Source organism: Ictidomys tridecemlineatus, chromosome 12 (assembly GCF_052094955.1).
Source record: "Ictidomys tridecemlineatus isolate mIctTri1 chromosome 12, mIctTri1.hap1, whole genome shotgun sequence".
Taxonomy (NCBI): Eukaryota; Metazoa; Chordata; class Mammalia; order Rodentia; family Sciuridae; genus Ictidomys; species Ictidomys tridecemlineatus.
The window spans coordinates 96,501,039-96,524,177 of NC_135488.1; the positions used below are offsets into that span (position 1 = coordinate 96,501,039).

The 23,139-nt window shown below is 39.3% G+C and overlaps 1 protein-coding gene across 7 annotated transcripts in view; it reads left to right on the top strand.

Annotated features, from left to right (window-relative positions):
- Positions 1-22,705, top strand: part of Nlrc4 (NLR family CARD domain containing 4) — a 43,347-nt gene extending 20,642 nt beyond the window's left edge. For all 7 annotated transcript variants that reach the window (XM_078029420.1, XM_078029422.1, XM_078029421.1 and 4 more), the window contains 5 exons: positions 3,704-3,796; positions 5,207-5,377; positions 7,395-7,487; positions 8,685-8,852; positions 22,392-22,705. In XM_078029420.1, the coding sequence (XP_077885546.1) occupies positions 3,704-3,796; positions 5,207-5,377; positions 7,395-7,487; positions 8,685-8,852; positions 22,392-22,684 (818 nt within the window). In that variant the 3' untranslated portion in view covers positions 22,685-22,705. The remainder of the gene's footprint in view (positions 1-3,703; positions 3,797-5,206; positions 5,378-7,394; positions 7,488-8,684; positions 8,853-22,391) is intronic.
- The last annotated feature ends 434 nt before the right edge of the window (positions 22,706-23,139 follow it).

A 23,139-nucleotide genomic window follows, 5' to 3' on the forward strand; every position in this document is an offset into this window, starting at 1 on the left:
CCATGGACCTTGTTTGATAGCCCTAGCACTGAAAAAAATTACAATTTTTATTTAATATCAAAATTTTTTTCCAAGAAAAATTTCAACTATTGTACTTGTAAATGGACATTCAAACCAAAATATATACTCTATCTAATGGTTCATTGAAGAATACAAAAAGCAATAGACATAGGTGCAGATGTGCATGCCTATAATTCCAGAGACTCAGGAAGCTGAGACAGGAGGATTACAACCTCAAGGGCAGCCTCAGCAATTTAGTGAGGCCCTAAGCAACTTAGTAAGACTCTATCTTAAAATAAAAACAAATAGGGGCTGGGGATGTGGTTCAAGCGGTAGAGCGCTTGCCTGGCATGCGTGCGGCCCGGGATCGATCCTCAGCACCATATACAAAGATGTTGTGTCTGCCAAAAAATAAAAAATAAATATTAAAATTCTCTCTCTCTCTCTCTCTCTCGTAAAAAAATAAAAATAAAAAAATTTATAGGGCTTGGGATATGGCCCAATGGTTAAGTGCCTCTGGTTTCAATCCTGGCACCAAAACACAAAAAACAAAAACTTCTACTCAGATCTTGGTTGGTATTATATTAAATCTACTGAGTAATTCAGGGAGAATTAGCATCTTTACCATGTTGAGTATTGTAAGCCATGAGCATGGTTTCTCTTTGCATTTATTTAGATCTTGCTTGCTTTCTTTCATTACCATTTTAATAGTATTCAGCATACAGAGGCAGCACATGTTATTAGATTTATACCCAACTGTTTCATTCTTTTGGAATCATTTTTATTTAATTTTTTAATTGATTTTTAAAAAATAAATGACAGTGGAATGCATTGCAATTCTTATTACACATACACAGCACAATTTTTAATATATCTGGTTGTATATAAAGTATGTTCACACAGATTTGTGACTTCATACATGTACTTTGGATAATGATGTCCATCATATTCTACCATCTTTTGGAACCATTTTAAAAGGCATTAAAATTTTGTTTGGTTTCCAATTGTTGATTATTACTATATAGAAATACAATTAATTTTAGCATCTTCATCTTATATTTTGTACCTCTGATAATTTACTTATTAGTTTTATAAGGTGTTTGTTTTTGTAGATTCCTTAAAATTTTCATCATAGATAATTATCTCATCTCCAAAAACATATATATATATATTATATATTTGCTTTCTAATCTGCATTTCTTTTATTTCATTTTCTTATTGCATTAACTAGTACTTGTAGTGTCATGTTGAATTGCAGTGGTAAGAGCGAATGAACGTTCTGCCTTGTTCCTGATCTTAGGGAGAAAGCATTCAGACTTTCACAATTAAGTATAGTAACTGTAGTTTTTTTGTAGATGCCTTTTTTTCAAATTGAGGAAATTTCCTTTTATAGGTTGCTAGAATCATAAATAAATGTTGAATTTTATCAGTTATATTTTCTGCATCAATTTATATGATCATGTTATTCTCCCATGGACCATTAATATTATACAAGTTGATTATACAGGTTGATATGCAACTACTGAACCAGCCCTGCATTCCTTGTATGAAGCTTGCTTGGTAGTAGTGTAATAATATTCTTTCCATGTATTGATTGAATTCCACTTGCTATTTCATTAAGGATTTTTTAAAAAAATTGTTGTAGTTGTAGATGGACAGAATGCCTTTATTTTGTTTATTTTTATGTGGTGCTGAGGATCAAACCCAGTGCCTCATGCATGCTAGGCAAGTGCTCTGCCACTGAGCTATATCCCTAGCCCTCATTGAGGATTTAAAAAAATATTTTTAGTTGTAAATGAACATAATATCTTTATTTTATTTATTTTTATTTGGTGCTGAAGATTAAACCCAGTGCTTCACATATGCTAGGCAAGCACTCTACCACTGAGCTACAATCCAAGCCCCCTCATTGAGGATTTTTGCTTCTGTGTTCTTGAGTGATATTAAAGTTTTATTTTCTCATACTGTCTTTCTCTGGGTTTCATACTAAGTTAATGGTGGCTTCATAAAATGATTTGGGAAACTGCTCCAGAGGCTGAGGCAGGAGGATTCCAAATTTGAAACTAGTTTTAATAACATGTCTAAAAAAAAAAAAGGTTGGAAATATAGCTCAGTGCTCTAGCACCCTCCTCCCACGAGATCTCGGAAGTCTTTCCTATTTTCTGGAACTGATTGTGAACTTGGTGCTATGTCTTATTTGAAAGTTTGGTAGAATTTGCAAGTGGAAGTATCTGTTTCTACAGATTCTTTCTTTTCCTTTTTTTTTTTTTTGTAGTGCTGAGGATTGAAGCCAAAAGGTATATGCTATATTTCTGAGCTATATCCTCAGCCACAGATTTCTTTTCTTCTTCTTTTTAAATTTAAAATCACAAATTCTTTAATAGTTATTATCAGACTCTTAAGATTACTACTTCTATATTAGGTGAGTTTTGGTAGTTTATGGTTTTCATGGAACTGGACAATTTCGTATATGTTATCCAATTCATATGTGTAAGTTTGCTCATATTCTATAACATCTGTAGTGTCTGAGGTGATATACCCTTTTTCATTTCTGATATTGGTAATTTATGTCTCCTTTTATATTTGTCAGTTTTGCTAAAAATTTATAAATTTTATTGACCTTTTTAAAGATGCAGCTTCATTGATTGCTTTATATTTTTTGTTTGTGATTTTATTGATATCTACTCTTATTTCTACTTTTGCTCTCTTTTCTGTAGTCTCTTAAGTCTAGGTTGTTGACTTGAGACCTTTTGTTATTTCCAGTTATAAGCATTCAATGTTATAATCTTCTCTCTAAACAGAAGGTTTTATTATTTACTTATTATTTAGCTGAAGATTTTTATTATTTGTTAGATTTTATTATTTTTTATGTATTATTCAAAATATAGGGACTGGGGAGGCAACGCTATGGTAGAGTACTTGTCTAGCAAATACACACACAGAAGAGGGAGTACTGGGGATTGAACTCAGGAGCACACAGCCACTGAGCCACATCCCCAATCCTATCTTGTATTATATTTAAAGACAGGGTCTCATTGAGTTGCTTAGCACTCGTGATTCTCCTGTCTCAGCTTCCCAAGCAGCTGGGATTACAAGCATGCATCTTTCTTACTGGTGTCTAGTATAATTCCATTATATTTGGGAAACATGATTATAATTAAGTACAATGCTCATCTCTCTGACACATTTCTGTGTCAATATCATGAGCATTTCTTGCCCATGGTAAAAACTAAAATATTCTCATTGGTAATAGAAATGACAGTGATAGTGAGGTATAGTGATACATGCCTATAATCCCAGCGGCTTGAGAGGCTGAGGCAGGATGATAGCAAGTTCAAAGTCAGTATCAACAATTTAGTGAGACACAAAGCAACTTAGCAAGACCCTGTCTCAAAATTTTAAAAAAGCAAAAAGAGCTGGGGATATAGCTCAGTTGGTAGAGTGCTTGCCTCATATGCACAAGGCCCTGAATTTGATATCCCTAGCACCCTCCCCACCCCCGCACCTCTCCGTGCCTCCCCCACACAAAAAAAGCACAAAGGACTAGGAATGTAGCTCAGCGGTTAAGTGCCCCTGGGTTCAATCCCTGGTATCAATGGAAAAAGAAAGAAATGACAGTAATAATAAATGACATAGTAAATAATAAATAGTTGATGTCAGATGAACATAGTCCAATCTTTATTTATTTATTTATTTTTGGCAGGTGGTCTGATTGACAGCTTGGGTAATTTGAAGAACCTTGTGAAGCTCATACTGGATAACATTAAGATGAATGAGGAAGATGCTATAAAACTAGGTCAGATTTTTATTTTCCCTAATTGTTTTTTCCTAATTTTAAAAATGTAACTATGATACTATGAATAGTTAGCATAAGAGTCTTTGGCACTGGATGCGTCTACATGGGGCACTGTTTCATGCACTGTGAATATACTGGTTTCCTAGGCATTTCCCACACTCCCATTACAATCCTTAAGCACTATTTTATTCAAACTGTACACCATCTGACTGTCACCTTTTTAGAGGAGAAAACTGCAGGATGCATTTTTAACTCCCTTCTCCCTGGATGATAGACTATTTTGTATTTAAGGTGATATAAAAAGATTTATACTGTGGTTTCATAACTAAAACTTCATACATGAAATAAGATGCAGGAAAGAAGGTGGAACAAGAAAATTTTGGGAACACAGCAGAGTTCATGACTCGTCACAGAGATCCAGGCCCTCAAGGATAAGGGGAATTCCTGTTGAAGCAGCGTTGTCTAAATAAATGTCCCTTTTTCTTCTCTCTCTCTCCACCTCTTACCTCCCTCCTTGAGCAGGGAAAATGCTCCCTTTTTCCTTCATCAGTGTTCTTTTTCCTTCTGCTTTTTGCACAAAGATAATTCATTCCTATAATTCAAATATGGCTGACACCTCCTTACAGGATTCCTGAGAAAATTAATTAATCCAATTAAACTGTTTGCTCTATGCCTATGAATTGGACAGATCATCAAAGCTGGAAGGAGCCTGAAAAAATCCATTGGAAACTAGAATGCTTTATAGACTTGCCCAAGGTCTCATGACCTTGGACAAAAGTGGACAGTCTGATTCTGTTATTAAGAAATCAAAATCTGGGGCTGGGTTTGTAGCTGAGTGGCAGAGCACTTGCCTAGTACATGTGAGGTATTGGGTTTGATCTTCATCACCACTTAACAATAAATTTAAAAAAAAAATAAAGGCATTGTGAATTATTTAAAAATAGTTATAATAAGAGTATACATTGAAATGCATTAAAATACTACACATTTTACTACAGTTCTTCTCATGCTACTGAGAGAATGACCTCCATAGGAAAGACTTGAATGGGGGCTGGGGTTGTGGCTCAGTGGTGGAGTCTTTGCCTAGCACGCACACGGTGCTGGGTTCGATCCTCAGCACCACACACACAAGAAAACTAAATAGACAAAGGGAAGGTGTTGTGTCCATCTACAACTAAAAATATTTAAAAAGAAAGAAAAAAAGAAAGGACTTGAATGGTTTGGGAAATTGAAAATTGAGGATTTAAAGAAAAAACAACTCTGACTCTTGAGGTAACTTGAGGCCTTTCTACAGAAAGAACATGGAAAGGTCTCTGTGCTGTTTTTCTTTGCCTTCTTTTCAGTCCATTAATCTATGTTTAAATCAAAGTGACTTGGTATCTTAATGTATTTCCTTTCAATTTTTTGCAGCTGCAGGTCTGACAAACCTGAAAAAGATGTGTTTGTTTCGTCTGACCCACTTGTCTGACATTGGGAAGGGAATGGATTACATAGTCAAGTCTCTATCAGGCCAACCCTGTGACCTTGAAGAAATCCAATTAGTTTCCTGTTGCCTTTCTGCAAATTCTGTGAAAACCCTAGGTAACTATTGTCTCCATGCCCTAAATGAAAACAGAGTAACAGAACATGTGAGACTTTTATACTAATGCACACTAAATCTTACAAATGGAAATTTAATTTAAAAAAACTGGGAAAGTTGATGAAGATGCTTAGGTATTATCCATCCTGTTTTTAATGATTTCTCTGTGATTGGAATTAAAATTAATTATTGATGGATGGTAGAAGAGAATTACAGAATAGTTGAAAATGTTATAACTGTGAGAGAAGGTGAAAAGGAAGAAAATAGGAAATTGTTTGAAAAATGTTTGTTTAAAACTTACTGTACATCCTGTCATATAACTACTGCCCATTAAATACTTATATGAATGGATAAACAAATGATATAAAGTAAAGACATGGGATTTCTTTAAATTCTCTCTGGCCTTGTATTCTTACCCATTACCCTGTTGAGATGGGGTTAAGTCTTTGGAGTCCCCATAGGGTATGCATACTAACTATGGAGAAATCTTTCCACATTTCTGAATAAACTGTTCACTTCAGATGTTTTAAGCTTTCAATTTTGGAAAAAAGGTAGTGTAACACTTTTAAAATCAGTCCATAAAACTGCTAGGAGTCTAGACAGATTACAAGAAAGCCATTTGTTTACAAATATAAGCTTACAGCTACAGAAACCCATGGTTGGGGCTGGGGGTGTGTTGCTCAGTGGTAAAGCACTTATATAATATATGTGAGGCCCTGGGTTTGATTTTCAGCACTGAAAAAGAAAAAACAAAGAAATCCATGGTTGGAAAAGGCTAGACAAATATTGGGAACACTGAGAAGGATGAGTATACTCCTTTATTTTTCTACTTGCTATGAGGAAGCAACCAGCTTAGAAGCGAAAAGAGCAAATGTATATACTCATGAAACATTGTCTAATTTTTTTAAAGGAAGTAGTTCATAGTAGTTTTGATAAGAAAACCTTCAGCTAGATTAAGCAAACATGATAAATATATGAATTAAAGAAAAGAATGCATTTCTTAGCTACAGTGATACTGATATATAATGTTTGTATGCAGAGTAGTTGTCTGTATTTTTTAATCTCAACATATTTGTCTTTGTCATTAAGATATATATTTGATAGTGAGCATAGAGTTAGTTTTACCTTTTTTTCAGTTCTGATTATCTCTGCCCTTTATTTGGAGTGTTTAGTCCATTCATACTTAATATACTTAAGTGTGGATGGATTTGTACCTGCTTCTATCCTATTTGTTTTCTTTTTTCTTTACCCTTATCCTTTTTTTTTTTTTTGGACTTTCTAAAGTTTTGTTGGACACAGTGGAACATTCCTGTAATCCCAGCAATTTGAGAGGTTGAGGCAGGAAGAACGTGAGTTTAGAGCCAGCCTCAGCAACTTAGTGAGGCCCTGAGCAACTCAGTGGGACCCTGTTTCTAAATAAAATATAAAAAGGTCTAGGGGATGTGGCTCAGTGGTTAAACACTGCTGAGTTCAATCCCTGGTCCCCAAAACAAACAAACAAAACAACAACAACAAAAACAAAAACTTTTCTAAGTTTTTATTATTAATATCACAACCATGATGTCAACAAAATCAGGTAGGCTGAGGTACACAAAAAAAAATTCACCTGTTTTGTCTTCTTCTGTTTGTCCACATGATTAAGGGTATTTTGGAATTGGAAGCAACCTCACAGTGTATTTCAACCACCTCATTCTATAGATGCAGAAAATGAGGCTTACATTGAGTGGCTATTCCATGGTGACATAACAACAATGTCCCATGATGCTTTTGACTCTGTGTAACCTGGAGTTCATTAATCAGAACCTAAGACCAGGAAATATCTGCCCACTTGGTTAAGGCTTTGGGGATTGGCAGTTACAGTACCTATCCAGGTACTTTTTGGGATAATTAAATTGATCAAGTCAAATGAGAGTTTGTATTGCCATCAGCAAAGAAGCCAAGGGTCAGAATTCTTCTAAGGATCTTTAAAAAGGCATATATAGTTATATGAAAATCTTTTTATTATATTTTGTTTTTCAGCTCAGAATCTTCATAATCTGGTCAAACTGAGCATTCTTGATTTATCAGAAAATTACCTGGGGAAGGATGGAAATGAAGCTCTACAGGAACTGAGTAAGAATGACAACTTGACCACAGTCAGATACTTGCATATGTGTCTGGATAGTTAGAAAAACACTAGCTTTGGCCCTGAGGTCTCTTGTACTCAGGGGAGAGCACCTTCCGTAGGAAAATCCTTTAATCCTTATGTAGTCACCGGTTTGCACATGCTCATTGAATCTGAGGCTCCCACATGATTGTCTCTTTCAGGGGTGGTAGTCTTCAAAGTTCAAGACAAATTTACTTTAAAAAGTAGTGATAAGGGCTGGGACTGTGGCTCAGCGGTAGCGCACTTGCCTGACATGTGTGAGGCACTGGGTTCAATTCTCAGCACCATGTATAAATAAATAAAATAAAGATCTATCAACAACTAATAAAATAAAATTTTAAAAAGTAGTGATAAGACTTCTTTTTAAATAAAATAGTTTTTAGTTGTCGATGGACCTTTATTTATTTATTTATTTATATGTGGTACCAAGAATCAAACTCGGTGCCTCACATGTGCTAGCAAGTGCTCTACCACTGAGCCACAACTCCAGCCCAAGATTTTGAAGGTATGTAGTAATATGTGGTTATGATTTTTAAAAAGAAAGAACAGATACAGAGTTGTAAACCTAGCTCAGTGCACGAGTGAGGCCCTGGTTTCAATCCCCAGCATCAAGACAAGAATAATAAAAACCCAAACAAACAAACAAAAAACCAAAAACCCTGATGCATATGTTTGAGATTTGCTTCAAATAATGGAGAAGGCCAGGCCTGGTGGCAGAGATCTGTAATCCTAGCAGTGGGAGGCTAAGACAGGAGGATTGCAGGTTCAAGGCCAACCTCAGTACTTAGCAAGACCCTGTCTCAAAATAAAAAGGGCTGGGGCTGGAAGGTGGCTCAGAGGTAAATTGCCCCTGAATTCAATCCCCAGTACCAAAAAAAAAAAAGAAGGATGCAGAAGGAATCGGGAATCAGGTCAGGATTAAATGAGCTTGTCCATGATTTGCTGTTTGTTGAAAGTTGGATTATTAGTTTCATTACACTGTTTCACATCATATTTCTGTGTGTTTGAATATTTTGCGTAAAATAATCACAAAACAAGTAGATTGTCATTGCAGATGGAGTGGGCTGCAGAGCCACCAACTGGAAGATCCTTCCGTTCCCCACATGGCTCCATCCTTCATCGATGTTGAGATAATCTAGTTCCTGAACTGCTCTGTTTTCCAGTTGGCAGGCTGGACCTCCTCAAACAGCTCACTGTGCTGATGCTGCCCTGGTGCTGGGATGTGCGAGTCAGCCTGGCCAGCCTGCTGGAGCAACTGGAGACGGCCTCCCAGCTTGTCAAGCTAGGGCTGAAAGATTGGAGACTCACAGATGCGGAGATTAGAGTTTTAGGTGGGTATGCAAGAGCCAAGAAAAAAGAGGCCAAAGAAAGTTCTTTAATTGGCTTATTTTGCTCCTTTATTCTATTTTGCCTTCTTTTTTTTTTTTTTTTTTAAGTACCAGGGATTGATCCCAGATGCGCTTAACCTCTGATCCGTATCCACAGCCCTTTGCCTCCTTAAAAAAAAAATGTGTTCAAAGAGTGTTCACACACATTAAGGAGTTGCATAGAGTTGGAAAGGATATGTCTTTTCAGAGATACTCTTGGGGGTGTCTAGACTTGTGGTGAGGCATTTTTTTTTGGTAGGGGTCTTTTAGCATTTTACAATTCTATAAGCAGGAAGCTACCTACTTTGCCCATTCCTAAGGCTTGCCACAGACCAGAGAAGGAGAATGATGTGTTTAATGAAATAAGAACTGAACTAGGCAATGATTTACCATTTGGCTTTAATATTCTAGTATCTTCTAGCCTCCATGAGGGCAAAACTGCAAGTGAGGGCTGGGGATATGACTCCAGTGGCATAATGTGAGGCCCTAGGTCAATTCCCAGCTCTGCAAATAATCAATAATAAATAAGTAAACTGCAAGCAAACGAATGAGTGAAAACTAACACCTAGTTAGTAGTGATTTATTCTCCAAATTTTCTAAGAAAAGAATTTGTAGAATTATCATCATACCCCATAAAAGATAGCCATTATTATACTGGTTTATAAGGAAGCTTAGACATGGGGCTGGGGCTAGGGCTCAGTGGTAGAGCCCTTGCCTTCCACGTGTGAGGCGCTGGGTTCAATTCTCAGCACCACATGTAAATAAATAAATAAATATCCATCAACAACTAAGAACAATTTAAAAAAATGAAGCTTAGACATAAAAAGGGTTGAGCTGTGTGCAGTGGTGCATGCTTGTAATTTTAGTAGCTCAGGAGCCTGCAACAGTAGTGTTGCAAATTCAGAGCCAGCCTCAGCAACTTAATGAGACCCTAAGCAACTTAAGTCAGGTGCTGGGACTGCTCTGTCTAGCCCCTCCTAAGGCTCTAGGTTGATGAAGAGGTTAGCTGCATTGATTTTGGATCAGATACACCTGGCCACCCCTTCCACTTGTTGGATATGTGACCTGCAACAGATTAAATCCTCTGAGCCCCAGTTTGCTTATCTACCAATAGAGGACAATTATAATACCTACCCTATTAGCAATGATGTGTTAATCACTAGTTGAGCTGATGCATGTAAAGTCAGAAGATGCTCAATAAATGGTACTGTTATCATTATCCTCTGTGGACTTCCAGGGCAACAGATACTACAGTTAGTATCCTTTAAAAATCAAAAAGCTTTCTCTGCTTGCAAAATACAGTCTAGCATGCTCAGCCTTGAAGCATGAGGCCTTCCACGACGGAGCCTCCCCCACCCTGCACTCTGCCTTTACCTTCTGCCACATCCCCTACCTGCATGAAGCTTCACCTGGGGTCCTCTCAGCACTCCCCAAGTCATCTTTTTGTTCATGGATGTCCTATAGGTTGTCCCTCACCTATATTCCTTTTAACCCAACTTACATATCTCCTCCATGGTTAAATATTTTTTCCTCTTCTGCACCCTCTTGTGAATCCTAGATGTTTCAGGCTTTTTGACTGTGACCACATTTTATCTCACGATCTAAAACATGTGTACATATACATAATCATTTTTACAAAAAGTGTTTTGCTATGTGATACAGTTATTTTCTTTTTCTATCTTATTTTCCTTTTTAAAAGACCAATTGCAACCCATAAAATTTTTCTAATGCTTTTCTAAAGGAGGGAATGCCTTGCAGCTTGGAGAAAAAGAAAAACAAAACAAAACAAATACTTCCCTAATCCATCCGTGCCCAAGATGCCAGCCTAGACCCAGGGCTTCTGTTTCCAGTGGTCACTTCAGGCTCTGTTTCTGCGGCTGTGTGTATCTCAATCTAGGTCGTCTTACTTCCTGCAGCGGTTCCCCTCCCTCTTCTCCAAGTGACCCAGATGGGGAGAACAGCCACTTGTGCTTTATTCTATAAGAGTCCCTAATATACTCATGAGGGTAGCAGATTTACTGAATGCTTGTGGGTGGCGTGATAGGATAGCTCTAAATAGCCAGTTACTCACATTTAATATTGGCCCTTCTCCACTCTCCAAATATGCCTGATTATTTCTGCCAACTCAGGCGCCAGCTGCTGGTTGATGGCCTTGTCCTCTTTCTATCTTCATCTCTTCCAATCCTCTAGCGATTCTAAAAAGAATTCCTTTCATTCCATTCTTCTACTGCTGGGCTCTACAAACATTAGGGACAACAGATTTATTTCCCACTTTATGAATCATAGCATTTCTTCCAGTAGGAGAAGCCAGAGATAGGGTTCATTTTGTTTTGTACTCTGTGTGAGTGTGTGTGAGTGTGAGTATGTGTGTGTGTGTGTGTGTGTGTGTGTGTGTGTGTGTGTTGCTGATGATGGAACTCAGGGCCTCAAGCATGCTAGGCAAGTGCCCTACCACTGAGCCACCCTCAAATCCTATGTTTTTTCCTTTTTTAATGAAGCATAATATACTCACAGAAAAGTGCATGAAAGTACATAGTACAATGAATTTTCAAAAGGTAAATATATACCAGCACCCAGATCAAAAGATGGAAGATGATCAGCTCCATAGCTTCCTCTTCCTGAATGGCAACCATCATTCTATAGATTAGTATGGGCTGTTTTTATACTTTATGTACATGGAATGATACAGTATATATTCTTTTGTGTATGCTTCCTATGTGTATGAGATGTGACTATGTGTAGCTGCAGTTCATCCTCATTACAATAAAATCTTCTGTGTGGAGCTGGAATTGTAGCTTAGTGGTTGAGCACTTGCCCAGCATGTGTGAGGCACTGGGTTCGATCCCCAGCACCACATAAAAATGAGTTTTTTTTAAAAAGGCCTATTGACAACCAAAAAATTTAAAACAAACAAACAAAAACTTCTATGTGACTATACCACAACTGATTTTCCCATTCTGCTGTTGAGTAATTCTAGATGAAAAGGGATTCTATGAGGATGTGGCTTAGTGGTAGAGTGTTTGCTTAGTGTGTGTGAGATCTTGGGTTTGATGTCCACATACCACCCCCCCCCAAAAAAAAAAGAAAGAAAGAGAATAAAACGGATGCTGTAAATATGTTTGGATTGTTGGTAAACATGTTTATGTTTAGTAGAAGCGTCAGTTTTCCAATGTACCTGTATCCAACACTAGCTTTAAAAATAATGGTTTCTTGGCTGGGCGCTGTGGTGCACACCTGTAATCCCAGCAGCTCTGGAAGCTGAGACAGGAGGATAGCAAATTCAAAGCCAGACTCAGCAAAAGCGAGACTGCTGCTGGGTTGGGGCTGTAGCTCAATGGTAAAGCACTTTCCTCCCATGTGTGAGGCACTAGGTTCAAACCTCAGTACCATACGATACTGTGTGTTCATCTATAACTAAAAAAACATTTAAAAAACAAAGTGAGGCAGTGAGACGCTGTCTGTAAGTAAAATACAAAATAGGGCTGGGGATGTGGCTCAGTGGTTGAGTGCCCCTGAGTTCAATCTCTGGTACCCCTCACCACACACACAAAAATAATGGTTTCTTTATTCCACACAGAAAACAGTGCTTTTTTATAGCACCTACTATGTAAATAAAGAATGTGTTTAGAGAATGTGTTCATATGTTGAGCTCCCCAGTAAGCTGTGAGCTCTTTGAGAACAGGCCATGCCGTTGGACTTGGTTTTGAGTGTATAACCCATAGTGGATGCTCAATAAATACACACGGTATGAATGAACAAACAAGCCTACAGGAGTTCTGCAGTTTGCCCTGAGAGTAAGCTCAGGTATTTGTGGGTTAGGGCCTTGAACTTTGCTATAGTAAATGCTGTTTTCCTTCATATAAAATCATCTCTAAATCTAAAACATATTTGTATGATTTCATGACCTCTTTACAATATCCAGCCAACTGACTGTTCAAATGGAAAGCCTCAGTCTTAATTAAGTTTCCTGCCTCTGGTCTATAACACCTGTCCTGGATCAGACCTGGCTTGGGGATGCCTATCCCCATTTAGACATGCTATGCATGATGGATGAGGCACGATGTGCCCTCCAATGGGGTAATGAATGCAGGTCAGTTATAGGCGATGGGCAGGCTAATGAAATACAGGCTCTGTAAGAGGAGGAGGGAGGCAGTGCATAATGAGAAACAGGATGGCTGAGATGAATTGAAAACAGCGGTTATTTTGAAAAAAGAGCCTTCTTAACAAAGGTGTTAGACACTCCCTGGTCCCAACCGAAACCTGGCCTCATAAGTAGTCACTTTGTACTCTCCTTTCTTTCTTTTTTTGTAGTGGGGATCTAACCCAGGGGTGCTTTACCCCTGAGCTCCATCCTCAGCCCTTTTTTTTTTTAAGTCAGGGTTTCACGAAGTTTCTGAGGGCCTCACTAAGTTGCTGAGGCTGGCCTTGAACTTGTGATCCTCCTGTCTCGGCCTCCTGAGTCGCTGGGATTACAGGCAATTGCCATGGCGCCCAGCTCATTCTGATTTTCAAGCCTCTTGAAGTCCAAAAGGCAAGTTAGGTTTTCCTTGGTTCTCACTGCTCTTCTAGTCCACTCCTTTTTTTTTCCTTTTTTTAAATTAAGTTTTAAATTTATATGTAACAATGGAATGCATTACAATTCTTATTACACATATAGAGCACAATTTTTCATATCTCTGGTTGCATATAAAGTATATTCATACCAATTCATGTCTTCATACATGTAGTTTGGCTAATAATTTCCATCACATTCCACCATCATTTCTCACCCCCTGCCCCTCCCTTTCCCTCCTACCCCTCTGCCCTATCTAGAGTTTGTCTAGATGCCCCCCTCTCTAACCACTATGAATCAGCTTCCTTATACCAGAGAAAACATTCAGCATTTTGTTTTTTGGGGATTGGCTAACTTCACTTAGCATTGTCTTCTCGAACTCCATCCATTTACCTACAAAAGCCATGGTTTTATTCTCTTTTGTTGCTGAGTAACATTCCATTGTGTATATTTGCCACATTTTTTAATCCATTCATCTATTGAAGGGCATCTAGGTTGGTTCCACAGTTTAGTTATTGTGAATTGTGCTGCTATAAACATTGATGTGGCTGTGTCCCTGTAGTATGCTCTTTTTAAGTCCTTTGGGTATAGACAGAGGAGAGGAATACCTGGGTCAAATGGTGGTGCCATTCCCAATTTTCTAAGAAATCTGCATACTTCTTTAGTCCACTCCTTTTCTAACCTCATTAAATATTCCTGCTTCCACCAGGTTTCAGCCATTGGCTGGGACACATTCTGTCCCATTTTATTGCTACAAAATTTTTGCCACCTCTTCTTATTCACTGAAGACTTTAGCATGTTCTTTCAGAACCCTTGCCCTGACTCCTCTCATTCCCCTACCAGGGCCTCCCTTCTCAAATGAAGCCGCACCCTGGACCTTCTTTCCCATCCACTGTCCTTCATCCAGCTCGATGATCATGACTGACCAGATTATGATAATTCATTTAATTCACACTTAAAGTTGTTCTATCTCCAAGATATTAACTTCAGATATTCCACTTTTTTTTTTTTTTTGAGGTGTTGGGGATTGAACCCAGGGCCTTGTGTATGTGAGGCAAGCACTCTACCATCTGAGCTATGTCCCTGGACCATATATTCCACTCTTAAACAGTAATCTCCTTCCTTTCCATTGTACTTGCTCAGTGCCTCCTGATCACCAGTTCCTTACTTCCTTGGGTCTTCCAGTCTCTCAGCACCCTTCTATGTTGACTTTCCTCACCACCTAGAGTCCGCGCCCATCCTTGCAAACACTCTTGAACCAACAGATGGAACTCGTGGTCCAGTATCGAAAGTCAAGGTAGCAATGACAATTAGAGAAGGATATGTGTGTTAGATCAATAATCAAATGAAGAGGTAATGAGAGACAGAGTCTCTAATTAAAGAAAGACTATCTCATGAGACGCAAGGAGAAAGTGAGATAGGAGATATGAAATGAAATACAAGGGATGGGGTGTACTTTCCTGGCAAAACTCCAGTCCTGAGTATTCCTTAATTTATCCTTTTTCTGTACCTACGTGTAAGCTGCTGGAGAGAAAAAAAAAAAGTCCCACAATTTGGCAGATAGATAATTTACAAGTTCATACTGGCAAACTTCAACAAAAATGTTTAAAACCAAATGGTAAGAAAACACTATATGCCAACTCTGTGGCATGCAGCAAAATCAGGGACAGAAGGAAATTCTTATGGGCTTAGATACTTCATTAAAAATAAGAGCTGGGCACAGTGTTGCACACCTGTGATCCCAGTGTCTGAGGAAGCTGAGGTAGAAGGATTCCAAATTCAGAGCCAGCTTCTGCAATTTAGCAAGGCCCTAAGTAACTCGGTGTGACCCTGTCTTAAAATCACAAATAAAAAGGAATGGGGATGAAGCTCAGTGGTAAAGCACTCCTGGCTTCAATCCCCAATACCACTCTCCCCATCCCCACCCCCCGCAAAAAAAAAAAATTAGGAGCCATGTACAGTGGCGAGTGCCTGTTATCCCATCATGGAAGCCTGAGGCAGGAGAATTGCAATTTCAAGGCCAACTTTGGCGATTTAGAGAAACGGTAAGAAAATAAAATTTTCAAAAAAGGTTTGGGATGTGGCTCAGTGACAGAATGCTTGCCTAGCATGTGCCAGACTCTGGCATCAATCCCCAGTACTGTCAACAAAACAAAACAAGCTGAAAAGTAGTAAGTTTCTCCTTTAAGCAATCAGAAAAAGAGTAGAGTAAACCCCAAGACAATAAATATGAGTATAAATCCATGAAACAGAAAAAATACAATAGAAAAGATTCACAATATTTAAAGTCAATTCTTTAAATAGAGTAACAAAATAAACCAAAGCAAAACTGATCAAGAAAAAAATAGTATCACGATTTCACTAATTGAAATGGAGACCTATTTATTTTTTGGGGGGGTGGGTAGGTTACTGGGGATTGAACTCAGGGGCACTTGATCACTGAGCCACATTCCCAGCCCTATGTTTTGTATTTTACTTAGAGACAGGGTCTCACTGAGTTGCTTAGTGCCTTGCTTTTGCTGAGGCTGGCTTTGAACTCAGGATCCTCCTGCCTCAGCCTCCTAAACCACTGGAATTACAGGCATATGCCACCATGCCTGGCTGAGACCTATTTATTTTGTTGATTGAATTGTATGTCAATCTGAATAGGCTAAAGGACACCCAGATACCTGGTAAAACATTATTTCGGTGAGGATGTTTTGAAGGGAATAATATTTGGGTCGGTAGACCAAGTCAAAATACAAAGGAATGACAAATTCCAAACCAGAACAGAGCGTCCTTTGGTTAGGAAGGAGGCAGATGCCAAGTTTGGTTTGCGTTCTTGATCTCAGATTGAGCAAGAGATGCATGAGAGAGGGAATGGGTGATGGGTGAGTTAGAGAGCGGTCTGGCTCTGCACACCTGACGCCAACAAATAGAAAAACATCTTTCTGAACATTTTGGCAAACTTAACTGTGCTTCTGTATTCAACACTCTCTCCAAAAAGTATGCTTAACCACCGGGCCACTTCCCCAGGCTTTTTTGTTTTTAATTTAGAGATAGGGTCTCACTAAGTTGTTGAGGTCCTCACTAAAGGCTGGGATAACAGGTGTGCACCACCAGGCCCAGCCATCCTATCAGTTTTTAAAGTTGCTCAGACTTCTCCCATTTTAAGTAAAATTCCCTGAGTCCTATCTACTTCCCATGGTTATTGTTCTCTCTTCTGCAAGATGAAAAGCTCTTTGAGAATTTATTGAGAACTTAGGTACCGCCAATGTATCTCTACTTCCTGATCATCTGCTACTTCCTACTCACTCCATCTGACTCTTAACACACATCAGTGTGACTTAATTCAAAGGATGCTTTTCAAAAATGTTTAACCTACTGGATCTGGAGGAGGTGACACTTCACATCCCCTCCTCTTCAGAATGTCCTCTTGACTTCATGCCACCGTGGCTCCTACTTCGTCCTTTCCAACAGCATTTCCTCTCCCCAGGCACTAAATGCTCCTGCTTTTCAAGAGCTTGGTCCTAGGCTCTCTGCTCTTCTTCCTCAAAATTTTGCTTGTAGCTCATCAGCAATTTAGAACTACCAGCAAAAAAAATCACTGCTAGCTCAGGGATTTATTTCACCTGCTTTATCAAAACCCTTTGTTAACGGGATCTTTCTGTTTAAATGTTTGAGGCTGAGCTTTATTCCTCAGCCTGTTCTCAAAAAGAGAGCTGTCACACACCTGACTCATGTTCCGACAGCTCTTGGGCAAATCTGGGTCCAATCATTCCCCCACATTCAATAAATATTCTTATTTTCCAAGGTCTCTTTCTTGTCCTTCAAAAATCTGGATATGGTGGCACAAGCCTATGATCCCAGCTACTTAGGAGGCGGAGGCAGGAAGATTGAAAGTTTGAGGCCAGCTTGGGCAAATTAATGAGACTCTGTCTCAAAATAAAAACTAAAAAGGGCTGGGGATGGAGCTCAGTTAGAGTGTCCCTGAGTTCAAGCTCCAGTGTGTGTGTGGGGGGGAAGCAGCTTATTTTTGTTAGTGTGTACTGTAACTTTGTTAGGGTCTCTTAAAAAAATAGGTTTTGAAGTTTGTTTTTTCCTAGATTCTGTGTTGCCTGTGGTTTGAATGTTTCCCTAAAAATCATGTGTTGGAAATTTAATCCTCAGAGCAACAGTGTTGAGAGTTGAGGCCCTGATGGGGAAGAATTTCAATCATGAGTGCCCCATCCTCAGGAATGGACTCATGCTGATTATAAAACTGCTTGAGGCTGGAAGTTTAAGCTCTTGCTTACTCTCTCCCTCTCTTTGCTCTTCTGCCATGAGGTGACACACCAAGAAGGCCCTTGCCAAAAACTAATACCTTGGTCTTGTAGGTCTCTGCCCCGAGAGCCATGAATTAATACATTTCTGTTCATTATAAGCTACCCAATCTGTGGCATTGTGTTATAGCCTCACGACATGGTTGTGCTAAGACACCTTGTTTCTTTGGGAGTCCCTCTGTTTATTATTTTTTAAATTTTTTTGTAGCCTTGGGGATTGAACCCAGGGTCCTGTGCGTCTTTTTTGGAGTCCATTCTCCTATGTTTGGTAATCCTGTATATTCTCTTCAGATTTTAGAATGAGGCACAAGTTGGTAGGAAGCTCTGAGTGTGAGTGAGGGGCAGCTCTTTTGCTGTACTGCTAACATTCTCACTAGGGGGTTCTCTGTACTTGGAAGTAGATGGGTTTCTCCTGAGAAGAATCCTCGAATCTTTCTCCTGGAGCATACAGGTCCCATTGCTGATGTTCTGGAAACAAAGGAGACTCGTGTGTGCTCTCAGGACACTCCACCTATTACAGCACCCATCAGCCATCTGATCACTTTCCAGCATGTCTGCACACTGTGTTGTAAACCCAGGGAGCCAGGGACCACGTCTGTCTTTTTCACACCTCCCCAGAACCCAGCGCAATCTGATTCATAACAGACACTGCAATGTGTTTGCAGAATGAATAAACAGCGAGTGGAGAGCTCAGGTGCTGGCTCAGGTGAACTACAGGGTAATATTAGTTATCGTTAGGACACAGGGACCTTCACAAATCTACCCAGAGCCTTGGAGATTTTGCCTGTAAATTTAGTAGTGCCATTTGCCATCTCCACAGTCCACGTACAGTTGATAGCTCTGAATGTCGTGATTCTGATTCTCTCAGATCTAATTTGCTCCTTGTGGTGGCAAAAGCACTGCAAATTCAATGAGCAAGAGGCATACCCCTGGATTATGAAAACTGTCACTTGTTCTTGGTTCCTGTGCTTGCAGACATTCTAGTAATTACCCAAGGTTGGAATGGGCTTTAAGTTCCTTTATTGGGTTGGGTACAGGGGATTGAACTCTGGGATACTTGAGCACTAAGCCACATGCCCAGACCTATTTTATATTTTATTTAGAGACAGGCTCTCGCTTTTGCTGAGGCTGTCTTTGAACTTGCGATCCTCCTGTCTCAGCCGCTGGGATTACAGGCGTGCGTCACCGTGCCTGGCTGGCTTTAAGTTCTCTAAGTTCCCTTCACGTGGTGAAATCTGCTCTGCTACTTGAGGGGAACAGAAGCTGGTCCTTGGGGGTGGAGCCTTAATGGACAGGAACTGGCAACAAGCACCTTGAGCTCCACCATGCTGGGAGGAACATGCGAAAGGAGGCCAGGGCAGAAAGGACATAGACATATGTGAGAGCAGGGAGACAGCCACCCTGCAAGGAATAAAGAGGTGCCCCTATAGGGCAGAGGAAGGAGGAGATTGTGAGGACCTATGTACTAGTCAGGTTGGGCTCAGGCTGAACTGATAAAGCAGAGGCTTGACTATACCGTGGCTGACATTGATAGCCCTGTCAGTCCAGAAATGAGCAGTCCAGGCAGGTGGTGTGTCTTTGCTCTATGAATCTGATTTAGACCCCAGAAACCATTTTTTAAAAATTCTTTCATTCCTTAGATATTTTTCCTTTGACCTCATGATCATAGCTGGGCTGTTGGCATGTTAGCATTTCCACATAGTGGAAGAGGGAAAAAGTGGCAGCAGAAGGCATCTTTTTCCAGAGTGACATGATAGATGCACACATCACTTATATTTCTTTACAAAAACTTAGCCAATTAGTAGAAATAGAGGTTGGAATATGAATGGCCACATACCCAGATAAAACTCTGCAACTATGGAAGAAGGACACAGTTTTGCGCTGGGCGTGGTGGCTCATGCCTGTAATCCCAGTGGCTTGGGAGGCTGACAAAGAAGGATTGAGAGTTCAAAGCTAGTCTCAGCAAGGGCAAGACACTAAGCAACCTAGTGAGTCCCTGTCTCTAAAATATAAAATAGGGCTGGGGATGTGGCTCAGTGGTCAAGTGCCCTGAGTTCAATTCCTGGTATTAAAACAGAGAGAGAGAGAGAGAGAGAGAGAGAGAGAGAGAGAGAGAGAGAGAGAGAGAGAGGTGTTCTGGAGAACAACTAGTAGTCTGTCTCACTTTTCAAGGAAATAAAAGCAGAGAAGGAAATAAAAGCAGAGAAGGAAGGGCCAAGGATGGTCTTAGTGGCAAATACCCTTACCTGGTTCTGCCCTTTTTTGCATCTGGTGTCGGTAGTCAGGCAGGGCTCATTCACTTCAGGTATATTTAAAGAAGAACCTAAAGAGCTTTCAGAACTCAAAGCCTTGTGAAGGTAATGAAAGTACTGGCTAACACTGAGGACAGTCTAGAGTGAGCACTTTACAGTACATATTATACTTGCATTAAGCACATTACACAAGACCACACAGTGACATCTGACCCCACATTCCTAGACCTCCTCACCAAGGGGCTGGTCAATTTCTGTACTTAAAGTGGGTTAGAGTACATACGTAGGTTGACCTCAGCTCACATAAACTGGTCAGACAAGAATGACCATTCCTGTCCTAACGCTCTCCTTATTGGTGGCACAGAGCTTTGTCTTTGTTAACCTTAACATAAGCTGTATATCACTGAACACTTCCTTCTCTAACTGAACTCTTTGGTTTCCTTTTTTTTTTTTCTTCATACTGGGGATAGAAACCAGAGGTGCTCTACCACTGAGCTACATCCTCAGCCCTTTCTATTTTTTTTTTTTTTAAATTTTGAGACAGGACTTTCTAAGTTGCTGAAATTGGCTTCGAACTTCTACCCTTCCTGCCTTAGCTTCTGAAGTGATTGGGATTCTATGCACCACCATGGTCCTCCTTTGTCATATGTCTGTGGGAAATAGTGGTCTTTGGCACCAAGACAATAGAAAGAGACTTAAAAATTTTTTTAATTGTCCATGGATCTTTTATTTATATGCAGTGCTGAGGTTTGAACCCGGGGCCTCATCCATGCCAGGCAAGTGCTCTACCACTGGGCCACTACTCCAGCCCTGGCAAGGGAGTTCTAAAAATTCTTTTCCAGGAAATACTTTTCCTATTTGTAATCCAAACTGAACCTTGCACACTCATTTTTGTAAGATTGTAATGTTATCTAATAACATGCATCCTCTCAAGCAATGTAAGTTTAATACATAACCTCTGTGCTCAAAGCAGGATGAGGTACAGAACTAAGATAGGCTGGAACAAGCCGAGTAATGTGGATTAACAGACCAAGCATACAAATCTTCTGCAATTTGTGTCGAAAGTCCAGACTATAAACAAAAAATAGAGTTTCCTTGTTCAGTGTGCCAGACTTTCCAACCTACACATCAGAATGAACTTCGTCTCCCAGAAAAGGCCATGAAAGACGTAGGGGTAGCACTGTACACGACCTAAGGCACACAATTCATAAAGGGTTTCTATGAACTCCTGATGTTTTATGTTGGTCAATTTGCATGGTGGAATATGACCTGAAAGACAGCATCTAAACTGGTAATATAGGAATAAAGCATAAACACTAAAAAAGCCTGCTGATCTCTATGTATTAGCAGGACAAGATTTCTTCCTTCCTAGTATAGGAGGTACTTTCCAGGGCCCTATTATGCAAGGAATGGAGGAATTTCCTGAAGAGGCCAGATAAGGTAAAAAACCAGTAAAAGCACCCATCTGTAGATGATGACGGAAGCTCATGATTACTCAGATTTACAATTAGGAACACTGCATGCCCAAAGATAACAATAGTTAGATATTTACTTCACCAAAATAAAAAATGACCTACTATTGCCTAACTGACTCCGGTGTCAAAAATAAGTCCTGAATATTTAGTAGAAACTCAAACTTCAAAATATAAGCCAAGTTCCATTTCCTGGAAGAGTAAGGAAAAAGGAAAAATATATGATTCATTTATATTTGTTTACTACTTAAAAGTTCTCATTTATACTTTAGGAAAGATAAAATTTGTAGATATAATGGGATATATTCACAATCTATCTATAGAATTCTAATTTTTTTCTGAAGCACAACTGTGTTACTTACCTTTTTGTCCTTGTGACCAAAATACACAACAAGAACAACTTAGAGGAGGAAGTTTATTTTGGCTCCTGTTTCAGAGGTGCATGGACAGCTTACTCTATTGCTCCCAGCTTGAGGTGAGACAGAACATCATGGCAGAAGGGTGTGGCTGAGAAAAGTTAAGCAGCTCAGCGCAGCTGGGAAGTAGAGTGCAACAGGGACAGATACCTTGGGGTATCCCCAAGATCATACCCCAGTGACATTAGTTCTTCCAGCCATGCTCTACCTGCTCTCCCAGTAGTCCATTTAGATTATTAGTTCATCAGACAAATTGATCCATCAGTGAGGTCAGAGCCCTCACAATCCAATCTTCTCAACTCTAAACACTGCAGCATTGCCTAACACGTGCTTGGGGGATGTTCCAGATCCAAACCATAACAACCCTGGTACAATCATAGTCACTTCAAAATGGATAACTTGTATGTATTTTTGTGTATACAGAAAAAACAATACATATACACACACACACACACACACCTTTTTAAAAATCGGGTTTCTTTCAATTAACATATTTATTTCTTTACCCAGGTGCTTTTTTTGAAAAGACGACTCTGAAAAACTTCCAGCAGTTGGATTTGGCAGGAAATTGTGTGAGCAGTGATGGATGGCTTGCCTTCATGAGTGTATTTGAGAATCTTAAGCAATTAGTATTTTTTGACTTCAGTACTGAAGGATTTTTACCAGATGCAGCATTAGTCAGAAAACTTAGCCATGTGTTATCCAAGTTAACTTTTTTGCAAGAAGCTAGGCTTATTGGATGGCAATTTGATGATGATGATGTCAGTGTTATCAAAGGTGCTTTTAAACTAGTAATTGTTTAAATAAAGGGTACCCTAAGCCAATGAGCATTTTAGATCCTTTATTTTCAGCTTGATGATTTAAAAATCTTGCAAAAGGAGCCAAAGACGATGAGAAAGTGGAAGGGAGTTTAATTTGTTACATATAAGTTTTGTGTCTCATCCCTCCAACTGGTATTATCAGCAACTTGAAGAAGTCTTGTTCATATTTGGGTTACTCTCAGCCCCAGGAATACTGGGTCACAAAAATTGATATATTGTGTGCATATTTATTTAGTACTGTGCTGGGTATGTAAGAAACTCAACAAATTTTGCCAAATATGATATCTAAATTACCGATAAATATCTATTAAATAAACAAACCAAAATTATCTAAAACTTCATATATGCTCTTTAATTCAAACAATATAAATCAAACAACGTGGAATGTAACTTTCTCTATTAGAAGCAGATCAGACTCCCAAAAAAAGAGCAGCGTT